The sequence below is a fragment of the Pyrus communis genome, chromosome 5 (assembly GCF_963583255.1).
Source record: "Pyrus communis chromosome 5, drPyrComm1.1, whole genome shotgun sequence".
In the NCBI taxonomy this organism is placed as follows: Eukaryota; Viridiplantae; Streptophyta; class Magnoliopsida; order Rosales; family Rosaceae; genus Pyrus; species Pyrus communis.
In genome coordinates this window covers 18,816,835-18,830,514 of record NC_084807.1, presented here as the reverse complement: position 1 = coordinate 18,830,514, position 13,680 = coordinate 18,816,835, and the positions used below count along the sequence as shown (strand labels likewise).

At 37.8% G+C, this 13,680-nt stretch overlaps 1 protein-coding gene across 3 annotated transcripts; it reads right to left on the bottom strand.

Moving 5' to 3' along the window:
- Positions 1–341: 341 nt before the first annotated feature.
- LOC137733189 (protein REDUCED CHLOROPLAST COVERAGE 1-like) lies at positions 342–11,767 on the bottom strand. Of its 3 annotated transcripts, none has more exons than XM_068472348.1 (25): positions 11,314–11,767; positions 11,102–11,219; positions 10,932–10,993; positions 10,032–10,124; positions 9,831–9,903; positions 9,311–9,658; positions 9,108–9,175; positions 8,873–9,004; positions 8,736–8,777; positions 8,125–8,649; positions 7,854–8,011; positions 7,224–7,755; positions 7,076–7,138; positions 6,882–6,983; positions 6,089–6,406; positions 5,833–5,925; positions 5,626–5,727; positions 5,435–5,539; positions 5,070–5,203; positions 4,545–4,728; positions 4,172–4,303; positions 3,964–4,076; positions 3,535–3,613; positions 811–3,031; positions 342–481 (listed from the first exon to the last, which is right to left on the bottom strand). In XM_068472348.1, the coding sequence occupies exons 2-24, from the start codon at positions 11,160–11,162 to the stop codon at positions 959–961; spliced, it is 5,592 nt and encodes a 1,863-aa protein (XP_068328449.1). In that variant the 5' UTR covers positions 11,163–11,219; positions 11,314–11,767; the 3' UTR covers positions 342–481; positions 811–958. The 3 variants fall into 3 exon arrangements, with proteins under 3 accessions (XP_068328449.1, XP_068328448.1, XP_068328450.1); XM_068472347.1 differs by having other exon boundaries at positions 11,426–11,767; XM_068472349.1 differs by having other exon boundaries at positions 11,453–11,767.
- Between the last annotated feature and the right edge of the window lie 1,913 nt (positions 11,768–13,680).

The following is a 13,680-nucleotide window of genomic DNA, read 5'->3' as shown; positions in this document are numbered from 1 at the left end:
GGGGGGGGGGGAGAAGGCACTGGTTTCAATTTTTTTTTTTTTTTGAGAAAATTCAGGTTTTTTTAAAAAAATTATAAAAATATTTTATTTGCCACATGACATACGCAGCAGCCACGTCAGCATTTAACAAATCAATGAATGAAAAATGTAACGGATGTATTATTTTGAAATAAAATAGTACTTAAGGTATGAAAATAAAATGTTTTAAAGATGTTATAAGAAATTGAAATAGATCCCAAACCTGAGGTATGAAAGTGTAAGTTAATACTCATCTAGAATTAGATAAAGAAATGAAGAAAAAAAAAAGAAATAATAATTAGGTCATATACAAATGATCAAAATTAAAAATCAAAATCCCATTTATTGTTGTGGTCCGATAATCCAAAAATAACAAAATTTCTTATATGTGATGAACCAAAATCGTCATCCCATAAAAACCAGTCCCATACAAGTCTCAAACAATAAGCTTCCTACTGTAAACCTGCACATCCACAGTTTCACAAACATATAAACGTTCAGCGGAAAGACAAGCTTACCGTGTCAAAAAAATACTAACAAGATAGAAGACGAAAAGGAAATACGAACAAATGGAGCCGGTTATGAACTTTTAATAAAAAAATAGAACTGGAAGCGCACTCAATGGACAATAAAGAGGTACTAAACCGTGTTATATATATGGCATATCGACTATTTAGTGTTCCCCAAGTTCTATTTTTTATTAAAAGGTCGTACCTATAGTATCTATATGTGCATATTCACAAAGAAAGAACTATAAATTGTTAGAAGAATGTCTTTAGCCAGACCACTAACCAGAATTCATTTTTTGAGGCATGTGTTAGCATAAACTGACGTGCTTGTTAACAAAAGAGCCACAAGAGATCAAGTGATTCTTGTCAAGAATCCAGCTTTTTTCTAGAAAATCCGGCTGCACCTGAGCGGTAGCAAAAACAAGCTGGCGTTAAGTAGCAGTAGCTGTGCAACGTTCACTCGATGAAAAACCGGTGACTTTGGTAGCATCATTCCCTCTGACTACTCTGTTACATGTGACTTTGAAGGACTGTGAGCCATACGGTCGACTGAGCAAACTGATTGGCATTCGCAGAGTCGCCTTTCGGTTTCTCCTACCCCTTATCAAAATGCTGAAGGTTTTCTCTCCATCGTTTGTCAGTTCACCGCTACTTGCAGCATTTCCATTTGGGTTCTCACTTGGTTCACTCTGAGCATGTTCAACCCCGCAAAGGTTTGAAGGACCATTTTCCTCTACACTTTCAACTGCATTGCTCATTGCCTCTGATTTCAGAAGGTTCACTTCTTGCTTAGTTTCCTCCACATTGTCAATGTCCGCTGGCAGAACTGGAGCAGAATCATCACTGTGAAATTTTGGCTCCAATGTCGATTCAGAAATTGGCTCAGCAACAGGTGTAGGGGCAGAGAAATCCATCGGATGACAACCAGGCCAAACTGTACAATGAACAAACTGGGGTGCTTTGGGGTTCACATTATGCCATGCAAAATGATTTGGATGAAACCCGCTACTAGTAACAGGAAAGGAACTGGTTCGGATTACTTGGGGTGGACTGTAAGGAGGGTACATAAAAGGCAATGGTTGTATGATGTTCGGGGTCGCAGGAGGAGAATGGTATGGGTGGTGAGGGGAGGAGCACATTGGATTGACCGTGGGTAAGACAGTACCAGGCCCTGGATGAAGATTCATGTTTACAGGCCAAGGTGCAACAATTGGGACATTACCTGCACCCGAAGGTATTGCAATGTTCATGGAAACCGAAGCAGCACGTGCAACAGATGGTGAGGGATTGAATGGAGCTGCTGAGGCAGACAGCTTCTTACTGGGCAATCCCCGATTATCAACCGAACTCACAGCATCGGCTACACCTTGCGTGGTAGAGTTGGAGTCACGGAGTTCACAAGTGCCAGATGGATCCGTCTCACAGATTCCCTTCTTGGGAGAACCCAAAGATTTTGGCACTCCGTCTGTCAATAAGTTATCTTCTACCGCTTCATCAACCTTAATACCGCTGGATCCGTGTCCATCCAAACTCTCAAATACCATCAGTGAAGACTTATCTTCCTTTGCATCGTTTGAAATAACTTCTTCTTTCTTCTCAGCAGCTCCAGTTTCCTCTGGTAAGTGGTCCGTCGTAACCAACACAGAGTTCTTTTCTTCAAGTATATTTTCTAACTCAGTTGTGTTTGGTTTGGAATCTCCTTTGACTTCAATTGTTTCTTCTTCTTGCGCTCGGACACCAAGTTCCTGATTATCTGGAATGTTATTATGGGTTTGAAATTTCCCAACAGTACCTGGTGGAGCCAATGCTACTTCCTTGTAAGAAGGAGACTTCCCAAGACTGACTACAGAATTTTTCACTGGGCCAATTCCATGTGGTGAAACATTTTGACTGAGTTCTGATGGAGAACTCAAACTTGTGCTACCATTAGAGGGCTCTTCAGTATCTACTTTGGTAGACGAAGGCATAGACTTGACTCTGTATGTTACACCTTTAACTATTCTCCGTCCAAACTTTGTACCTTGGGAGGGGGTTGCAGTGTGATTATCTGCATAACTTCCATGAGATGTTGGCCTTTTCTTTACAAGATAATACCTACTGTTTTGATTTGTATTCTTCACTGAAGAACAGTCCATGTCACTTTCACCATATTTCTTCTGGTAATTATAGACTTTCCCAATAGTTGCCCGCCACTGCCTAAGACGCCGCCCATATGAGCCAGCTGATCTAGGTCTGTGAACTGATTGCCAGCCATCGTCACCACCATCGATATATGTTTCAGCAGGTATCTGATCGAAAACATTTGAATTTTCCTCTGCAATCTCTTCCACGGCATGCTGAGGGTCAACCGGAGCAGAGCTGTTCTCCTGGATTACATCTGTTCTATCACATGGTTCAAGTACATTTGTCTCCTGACCCTCTTCATCAGAACCCTCTTTTGTGGTTTCTTTTGAAGACTCATCGGAACTAGCTGAGCTGACAGTTTGGATGGATTTTTCCTTCAACTGCACAAAAAATTGAAATAGCTTGCTCATGTGCATGACAAGAGTTCAAAGAAAGTGTATCTTCTAGCAGGGCATGTGCATCTCTATATGAAGTATGTACACTAGAAATGTTCTTTGAAATTTCACGCAAAATGATCAAAATGGGGGCGGGATAATTTCTATTCAGTTCAAAGTTGAACTAATATTTGTTTCCAGTAGGTGTGATTCAGCTTGTTACCAATGATGAAGACCTTGCACTAAAGCAGGTTTTGTTGGGGTTTATCCATTTTAATAAAGGCTTCTATCTGTTCCAAAAGTAACCAATTTTCCTACTTCAGCAATTTTGATATTTCTACTTACATTTGTTAATACCCCAGGTTTCATATGAACTAAGGATGGGTTGAACACATAACCACGAAGAAAACTGCCTTTTTTCAAAAAGGAAAGAAGATAAAAAAATTGAAAAGGCATAAAGAAATGGCAAATAAACCACACATGAAAATGGGTCCGAACTCCAAACATACCTTCGTTAAGTAGCTTTTCCTCTTTCCTGCAACCTCTCTCCCTTTGGTGGGACTAATGTAGTCAAGCAAATCTGATACACTGCCAAGTTTAGAACAACATGGTATTAGAAAGGATTTAACCAAGCTTAAATCACACGTAAAAAAACAATGTCAGCAGTAGCAATGCATGTACAGGATCCACTAGATTAGACAGAGAAATTGTCTCATGACCAGAAATTCACAAGGAATTCTATATCAATGTAAGTTTCTCGGAGTGGCACATAAGCATGGAAAAGGGTCACCTCTTACCATGAAATCCTCATTTTTAAATTCCAAACAAGTGCATACATAAATGGAAATTACAGCCGTGTCATCAGGCATAGAAACAGAAAAGCAGGGCGTATATCATAATTTCAGTGATCCATATTAACATTAACAATGTTATCAAACCTTAAGTGGCCTTTGCTGGCAATAGATGCATCAGGCTTTCGAGTCCCATTTCTGGCAGCTTCTTGCTGTTCAAAAGCCTTGGACTCAAAGTACTCAAGCCAAGCAGCAGCATCCTGCAGTGTTTGTTAAAACATGTTAGATTGGTTAATCATCAGAGGAGGTAAAGAGTTTAAGAGAAAGGGTGGGCTAAAACAAGATGAGGATATACTTGTGTTCGTAAGTCATCTGGGCCAAGCTTTGCTCGCAGAATTTGCAAAGTTGTCTGCTCATGCTGAACACTTAAAGGGTAAGCTTCCATCAAAGAGAGAGCAATTGCAATAGCGTGGTAACTGGCTGCTGTCTGGAGAGATTTAACATTAAAATGGTTAAATTCTCAAATATACAAAAATAAATAATTTAAACTACTATATTAAATCAAATTTTCAGCGGTATATCATACGTGCTACGACATGTGAAGTTTCACTGGTTGTCTACTTGTTATAAATTGAGTCCTCATTTTTTCCTCTAACTGTTTAATCCTTAGCTCTTAGAAGCCTTGGGACAAATAAATTAAACAACAAATAAGTGAACGAATACACAACCTGAATATGGTCTGGGCCGAGTAACCTTTGATTACACTTCAAAGCTTTGTGTAGATATCTGAGGGCAACATGCACATTTCCCAGGCCTTCCTCCATCATAGCCACATTGATATATGTTGCAGCAGTGTTTGGATGAGATGGTCCACATGTGAGATGCAAAAGATACAAAGCACGCTTTACATACCTGAACAGCAGAAATTGTGAGCTTATACAAAACGCGTATACTAATGAATGAACAGAGTATGCAGCATGCAGCAATGACTCATGACTAATTTATCTCCCTGTTTTCTTTGCCTTTAAATGGAAAAAACATCAAGAACGAACAAGAAAAGGGACAAAGCAGGTTATCTGCTCCAGTAACTAGCTCCATACATTGGATCCATGAAACAAAAACGGCAAACAGCTTGCATCCATAAGATCGTTAGAGCAACACATTCACGTCATCACTTTGAAAAATATTCCCCTAAACACGTAAACTGTGATGTTATATGCATAGAGATCCCTTTGAACAAGGAAAAAGCATACTTGAGAGCCAGCTCCGTATGTTGAAGTCTGTAATAGAACACAGCAAGATCCCCATAACTCTTCATGGTGTCTGGATGGTCAAGCCCTAATTCTCTCTCGTTGATATCCAAGGCCTTTTGCTGATAAATTGTAGCCTGTAATGGGAGCACATCAATGGTCATCCACGACATAAAACCTTTTACCAAAGAAAGACAAACTTTCAATATTTTTCCCACTTTTGCACATTCCGTTCCACCTTTAACAATTGAAATATGAAACCAGATGTTGCCAATCCCTCAATTTAAAATCTATGTTGATCCAGAAAGTAACAGTTATATGATGTCAGATGTCCCAGAAACGCCAAAACAAAAGAGATGGCAGCAGACCTGATTAAAGTCTCCAGTGTGATATAAAACTACAGCAAGGAGGCTGTAAGCTCCGGCTGTCATTCGATGGTATGGACCACAAACTGCTACCAGCTTTGCAAGCGCCTGCAAATGCCAAAGTTCAGCCTGTAACCAACTACAATACCAATATAAAAAGGTGAAAGAAAACCTTCTAGCAACAGTCTGCATACCTTAGTGCCAAATGCAACTGCATCTTCAAGTTTTCCCTTATCTAAAGCTGTTTTTGATGATTCTAGGAGTTGCCTACCATCTGCCGAAGAGCAAGCAGCTTGCTGAAAATATCAGAAGAAAGGTTAAATTACAAAAGATGTCATCACTCTTACCACTTCAAAAAATCAAAAGAAAGGAAAACAGATGCTTCTAATGCCAAACGTCACCTTATGCACTGGGACTAGGCTGACAATATCTGAACTTTGGAATGGATTTGGAGAATCCATATCAAAATCCCTTGGAACCATCTCAATACCCACCTAATTGGGGGGTGGAGTTGAGGGTAGGGGGAAGAGAAAGCAAAATGTCAACACAAATTTAAAATTATAGTATATAATAAAAGATACAGTGTAAACTTACAAAGACAGTATTCAAGAATGTGGGCCATCTCCAGAATCTAATATGCATTGTCATGATATATACCTTGTGACATAATCCACGCAGAATTGCAAATCTCCTCACATCTTCATAGTTGAAGCTGTTAAGATCCCATCCGTATCTTTTTTGCAAGAATACCTCCAGCCACTTCCACACTAGAGAATGAACACCGCAAGACCTATTTAATTCTTCATTATCCAAAACGCCCAGCATAAGATTCAATGCAGCAGCAATTGATACAGCCATCTTCTCAGTGCTACCAACGGCGGCAATCACTGCCTGAAGTATGTGCTTAAAAGCTCGCACTATCATCTCATGAATGCAAAGGGACTGCACATGGGATAGCTTCTCCGAAAGCTTGACCTGTAAAGAAAGAAAAGGCATTTCGTTCAATATGATAACCTGTTAAGCCGAATTCCGCAATCATGTACACAGCATTACAAAATATTCTGAGAGTTTCAGTTTGGAGATGAGAGGCAGTGCAAGTTAATATTTTCTATAAGTGAAGTGATTAAAGAAGATAGAGCTTTGATGCCCTATAAATAACGGTAACAGGTTAACACTGTCTAACAGTCACGAATGCATAATAAACGGAGTGCTAGCTTGAGATCTTCTGAAAATTGACATGATCTTGGTTCTTTTTTGTTCCTTCTATTACATACTTCAAAGCCACATTAACAAATTCCTCCACAAATCTGACTACAGAATAAAGTTAATGAAGTTCAGAAGAGGCATAAATACCCGGCAAAGTTGAGGACACAAAAGTAATTGGCTCTTAGGTAGATGAATAATATGAGACGTGTCACGTGTTAAAAATGAAAGTTAGAAGCAAACTTACAACATGCCCCAGAGAGCGCATCCGAAGACCTCTAGTATGCATGAAATCAGTCAAGGTCCGACCATCAACTGGTGAAAGTTCCAAGGAACCAAAATCTGCTACCTGCGTTATACGAAAAATTTATAGAAACAAGAATCACCATAACAATACTTCCATGAAAAAAGGTAACGAGCTTTAAGAATAAAAATGTTTACCAGTTTGGGAAGAGCAACTTCAGAGTAGTACTTCTGAGACAAGTCGATCAGTTCTTGCAGAGACTGTCAAGCACACAATACATTAGTACACAATGTGAAGTACAAATAAGTAAATCTAAAGCCTCTGGTGACACCTATAATGTATTACCTTGCAGTGAAGTCCAGTTTCTGAATCTTTTAGTCGAGCAAAGGCAGCATCAGACAATATCTCTGTCAGAACATGCTCATTTTCTTTGGCATTAGTCTCAAGCTTTGATTCTACAGAAGGGGATATAGTATTTTCAGCTTCCGCAACACCACCATCTGCATGAGATTTTGAGCTTTCAGATTGCAGCTTGGTATTGCCTCCATCTGATTTTTTCTTGTTGTTCTTAAGGGATTTAAGAGGCGTCCCAAGTCCCTCCACCTTCATATCATTTTTACCCTTCTCGTTCGACGGTTTCTTATCTTTGTCTGCATTTTTTTGGTCTTGCAAGTGTTGTATCCAGCAAGCTCCTAGTTCCCATCTCACAAAATTATCAGAATCTAGCTCCTCTTTCTCAAGCTTAGCAAGACTTTCTTCTAACACCCCCTCAACAAAAACACACGAGGCCGAAAGATCTTCATGTTCCAGAGTTTGCATATGTGATGCCGGTTTATTCTGCTCTGAAGGTATTGTCTTGTGAAGTAGTAATCTTAAACTGCAAAGAACAAGGCACTAGTTAGGTCCGTATACTGCAAACTCCATGACAAAAGGTTGGTAGCTTTACATAATACTCACTGAGGCATTATTGCGTACCTGTTGATATTAAGGGCATTAGCACCACCTTCGGGTTGATCAACAAATACAATGCTCTGAGATGGAGAACCGACTTTCTTATTTTCTTTACCCTCAACTTTGACAACTGCAATGTAACCACAATATCTGACATTGACAACACCTAGAGTGTTGACATCCTGCACACATAATTTAACAAGAATCACCTCAACTGCACCAAAGTTACGAAATAAATTGCATAAGGTAGAGACAAAGATCATGGATCAACAATACTATTTCAGAAATAACTTACGTGGGCAGCAGTATTTTCATCTGCAGTGATCCCTTTCAGAAGGTTTCGTTGTGCTAGATTCACTTTATCAACTCCAGTTGCTTGAATTCCATCAATTTTAGTATCTACCTTAAAGCTTGCATTAGTAACATCTTTCATAACTGTGACATTCAAGTCCCCTACAATCTCGGAGTAAAGAATCTCACTATTTGGAATTGAAAAAGTCAATTCCGGTTTTCCCATTACACGCTGCACAGCATTAATGGCTCTACAAATGGAAAAATCGACGAATAGGCTGTGAAGAAGGAATGCCTTCCCATCACGAATCTGCCTCTCCTCAGCTGTCTTGCAAGGCATGGATGCAATATGCCAAAACTCATTAGCCCAGGGGATTAGATCAAATTTCCCATCTCTTCCTAGACCACCTCCATTTCCACCCCAAGTTTCATCCTCCATGGGGAGAGCAGGGAAAACTGAAGGCGACTGAGCTGAAACAGGCGGTACGAGCCACGTGTTTGCTCTAAACCCATAAGGAAGATTCCCAAACTGCAAAATATCAAAGAAAACAAATTATCAAATACAGAAATGGTAACACAAACTCATACAAGAAAGCATAATGAATGATCCTATACCTTATTCCGTTCCGAAAATGCTTTCAAGAGCTCATCATAAGCCTAAATATGAGAAATTAAATATACACATAATCAGTACACAAATAAAAAGCTAGAATAAATTAAAACCACTACAGAAACTCAAAAGCTTTACTAACATTGTCAAAGGCTCTACTAAGCTGCCGTAGCAAATCGACGAGGTTGTGACACAGAATCCGCCGCTTCCCTACGCTATAAAACCCCTTCTGGCAAGCTTCAACGAGAACCACCTTCCCATTGCAAAGCTTCACCTGAAAATTTGCCAATATAACAATGTATTTCGATGATCAGACCGAAAAATAAATAAATAAATTGTCTTTGTGTGCGTGTGGTCTGTGCAGAAGGAGGTCTTACTTCAAGAGAAAAAAGGTGATCATCCGCCTCAATCTCATCGACTTGCCGTGTCGCCGCCCTTCGAACAACTGCAAAATTAATACCATTTACACACAATTTTTGCAAAAATTCAAAATTTCTGACACTAAATACACAAATAAATACGTCAATTATACACAAATACGTATATACGTAGAGAGAAAGAGAGGGAGGAGAGAGAGTACATTGCAAAGGGGGTGTGAGGTGGGAGAGAGAGAAGAAGTCGTAGAAAGAACCAAGCTTGAGGCAGGAGTGGCTCATCTCGGTCTCGGAGTCCACCGCCACGTCTCGCTTATCGGTTCCGGTAGAAACTTGAGACTTGGAGGCGTTGGCTGCGGCGGCCGTGGCGTTGGATTTCTTGAAGCTCTTATCCTGCGCACCCGGCGCATTTTTACCAGAGCCAGTTGAAGAAGCATCGAGCTTAGGGCTTTGGTCCTTCGCCGGCAAAGACGACGCTCCGAAGCTCGTCGTGCATGCAACGATGTCGAGCACGCGTCTAACGTGGGCCGTGGCGCGCTGTTCATCGTAGTCCTCTGAGAAAAACAGAGCAGTGTTAGAAATTTGACTGAGGAAGAAGAAGAAGCATAATACGACGACGTTCAGATACTCTGGCCCAATGGGCCCTCAACGGTCCAATTCATACGGCCCATAAAGATGGATCGTAAAAAGTAATACAAACGACGTCGGATGCTTTTTGACAAATACCTTCGACCAACGTCAGGACGCATGGCTTGAGTGCGGAGACGTCCGCCGCGTCATTTAATCGATGCCCTCTTACCTGTCATGAACGACAATAGCATTATGGCCGTTTATTTTCCTTGTCAAACAAGGGAAAATCAAAATTTTGAAATAATAAAAATGAGAAAAAGAAGAAGAAGAAGAAATAATATGGGTAATGGAAATTACCTCATGAGATAGTGAAAAATTCGTAATATTACAAGTTTCTGTATTTACTGATAATAGCTGACGAACATCAATAATCTTATCTGTCGATATTCCCTGCTTCAATAACGTATTGTTATTTTACATAAGTAATATCCTATGCATAAGTAAATCAACTTTTGTATAAAATATGTGTAAGTACATGCCGCATCAATCCATAAAAAGTAATATAACTTTTGTCCTTGAACGCATTACATTGTGGACCTCAAAAACTAACTTCAATCCTGGGAAAGTAGGTGAAAGTATTTAGTTTGGAGACTTAGCAGTTAGTACATATTCGAATCCAACCAATGAGCAAATTTAAGCATACAAAACATATGGTCTTACACTCAGTATTTAAGATATCAGCGAAATTGTTGATATTTTAGCCGACATCTGAAAAATCAATGATCAATATGAAAAGGAGGATTAAATGAAAACTTCATCCTTTATCGGTAAGATATAAGAAAATTCAATGAACATCGATGATATTTTTCACGATAGAAAATTTGCTAGAACCCATTGCAGATGGTTCCAGCAAATTTCAAACTTTTGAATTTTTTTTGAGAAATTTTTCTCTAATTTTGACGAGTTGAGATACCTATTCCATTAAAAAATTTCATACTTTCCACCGATGACAACCAATATCGATATATTTATCGATATTTCTATAAATTTGTATATGATATTTTAAACACTGCTTAAACTTAAACAAGGATAATTCAACCACGGCAAGAAACCTTCAAAAGTCCGCCCATTTGAATTAGAAGCAACACAAACAAAACGTGGTTGTCTTCCAAAGACTACAAGTAGCAAGAAAGACAGAAAGATTTAAGAGTTTATCCAGTTTTTTTCTAAATTAAAAAAATATTATAATCCAACAACCTTCAAAACGACACTGCTTTCATCAGGAAGTTTCACAGTGATGTCCATAACAACAGGAAGAACTGCAGAGCAAGAAAAAATGACACAAGAGATTTATTAGTTATCTCAATTGGTGCTTAAGTAATCGAATTTAGCAATTTGAATAAGAAGTATAAAATAATGATAAATACCCTTCTCTTCTTTCTTCTTCTTGTCTCCTTTTCCCTTTCCACGGCTGTTTCTGGGCGCCATTTTTGCAGCTTGTTCTTGAATGAATGAGCTTAAGCTTGAATTTGCTTAATTACCCTCCTAAACATATATATGAAGAATTTAGTTCATTAAACCTTTGTTAATCAGATTGTAAAAAACTAGGATAAAGTTTAAAGCATAAGGCAATACTAACCACAAATTAGTAATCCATAAACTTATAAAGTTAGCACAAATATATATAGCTAAAGTGAAGATTAAGTGAAAAATATGTAATAAAGAAAACAGTGAAAACTTTGAACATTTACCAAGTATTTGGAAAGAAAGAGGAACACTTTTTTTTTTTTTTTTCTGTGTTGAAAACGAGGAGCTTGTTGCACCAATTAATAACCATGCATGTAGAAAACCATAATTAAGATAATAATTATGCAGAAGAAGATGTGGAGGAAAGCTTGCTCTTTCTTTCTTTCTCTCTCTCTCTCTATATCAGTTTCTCTCTCTAAGTTTGGAGCTTGAGAGTTTTGGATAACGAGGAGAGGAAGAAGGAGGAAAAATAGAAGATATGGAGAGAGATGGGTGTGATAAGGAAGCAAGGGCGGAGATTTAACAGTCAGAAGAATGTATTTGGCATTTTACGACAGTTTTCTGGCTTATACAGAAACAATTATCAATTTGTATCAATTCGTTTTGTGGGATATGTATTTTTATTTTCGGTTTTTCTTTTCTAACGATATTTTACTTTAGGGTCAATAATAAGGCGAGGACGGAGAATTCGAACTTCGGTGCAAAAGAGGATCTTGATTAACTTGATCACTTGGCAGCCTATGTTTCGTTCTTTTCATTTGATATGATGATATTCAATTCTAAAGCATAGAGATTTAACTAAATATGAACAATAAGCCATTTATATTTCATAATAATTAGGTATAAACTCGTCACCCAAGCGGATTTGCATTTTCGTTTTCTTTTTAATTCAACTAATTTTACTAACTTTTTTTTTTTTGTCAAACAATAGATTAAATGTTAGATTAGCTACCGACGAGAACAAACCTATGACATCATGCAAAAGCTGAATACATTTTCATCACTGTGATAAAGAGCCACTTGCAAAAGAAAACTTTTTTTTTTTCTTTCTAACTTAATTTTAATAAGGTGTAAATTATGACTGTTATCATTATATTAAGTCATATCTATAAGTTAATGGGAAGGTTGGAAACTATTTGGATGTTTATGCTGCACTTTGTAATGTAGGGCAAAATCTGGGGCCCAGTGCCATTATGGGTCCACTCAGAGTTGGATACCATGTAAGTAAATCAAAAAATCAGAGCCGTTAAAAAATAATTTGATCAAAAATTTATGGAGACTTACTTATCATGAAATTAGAATGATTTTCTTGAAGTGAGGAACGAGAATGTTTAAGTACTTCGAAATGTGTCTCTCGATGGGTTAAGTACTTCGAACCATCCAGAGGGGTTACAATACCTTTTGTTTATTGCAAATTGATGGACAGATTGGTAAAATGATCAAATTAAATCGGTCTTTGTCCCCCATGGAGTTGTAATATTAGTGGATACGAGTATTTTTCCTTATTGCTTGTATTATAAATTTGACAAGGATGAATGCCAGAACGCCGTCAGATAATCCTTTCGTTTTGAGTTTATAGCTTTTACTATTTTATTGATAATATAGAGTAAATACGATGGGAGGAAAAAAAAATGCATGAGCAATGGTTGGAAGGAAGTAAAAGAAATGTACATGAAAGATTACACCAACCGAAAACTAAAACAAATTTTATTAGGTTTTGTTTCCTACGTTATCCTTCATTTCCTTTATCTGTTCTTCTTCGATCTTCGTTCTCTCATATGCATTATCTTTATATCTATCAAAAGAAAACTAAAAATGAAATCATATCAAACAAACCCTAAAAGAGTTCAATGCCCTTTTGAAACCATTACATATGAGAGAAATAATGGATAATAATCAGGTATATATGGGAGAACTTAAGGAATTGAAAAGGGCAAAGAGAGGTGACGGGAGGGAGGAGGGAGATTTAAGAAGAGATTATGTGAATACTAACATTTGAAAGTTAAGACAACCTTGCTTGGTTTTTAGTTTTTATTTTGTGAGTCAATTCATACACATTTTTTTATCATCATTCCCTAACCGTTATTCATTCTCTTGACCCAAAAAGAAAAACGTTTCTCATTCTCATTTTCTCCCATTTACTTTTTCTGTGTCTCTTTCACAAAAACTAAAATTAAAAGCGAACTTGGTATCAAACGGGCATTCAATTTTTTATTTTTCATTTATTTATTTATTTACTTTTTGTGTACTTTTTCATTCCCTTCTTTTATAACGAAAAAAATTATTTAGAAAATAGTACTATCAAACCAACCCTAAAAATGTTTTAGGGATGGAGATAAAAAAAATAAAAATAAAAGTAATGACATGATAAAAGAAAAACATATGAGAATGTGAAGGTAAAAAAGTCACACATCAGTGAAATGAGAAACCTTGCAAGGGCTTGAGGTTGGGATACTCCACACAGCCAATTTGTTTTATG

Excerpts from the sequence above, each read along its gene's own strand:
- LOC137733189 (XM_068472348.1), bottom strand. The coding sequence starts at position 11,162 with ATGGCGCCCAGAAACAGCCGTGGAAAGGGAAAAGGAGACAAGAAGAAG. Across the intron at positions 9,176-9,310 it reads CCTCACACCCCCTTTGCAAT|TTGTTCGAAGGGCGGCGACA; the intron begins GTACTCTCTCTC and ends TTAATTTTGCAG. Across the intron at positions 7,756-7,853 it reads AATGCCCTTAATATCAACAG|TTTAAGATTACTACTTCACA; the intron begins GTACGCAATAAT and ends TGTTCTTTGCAG.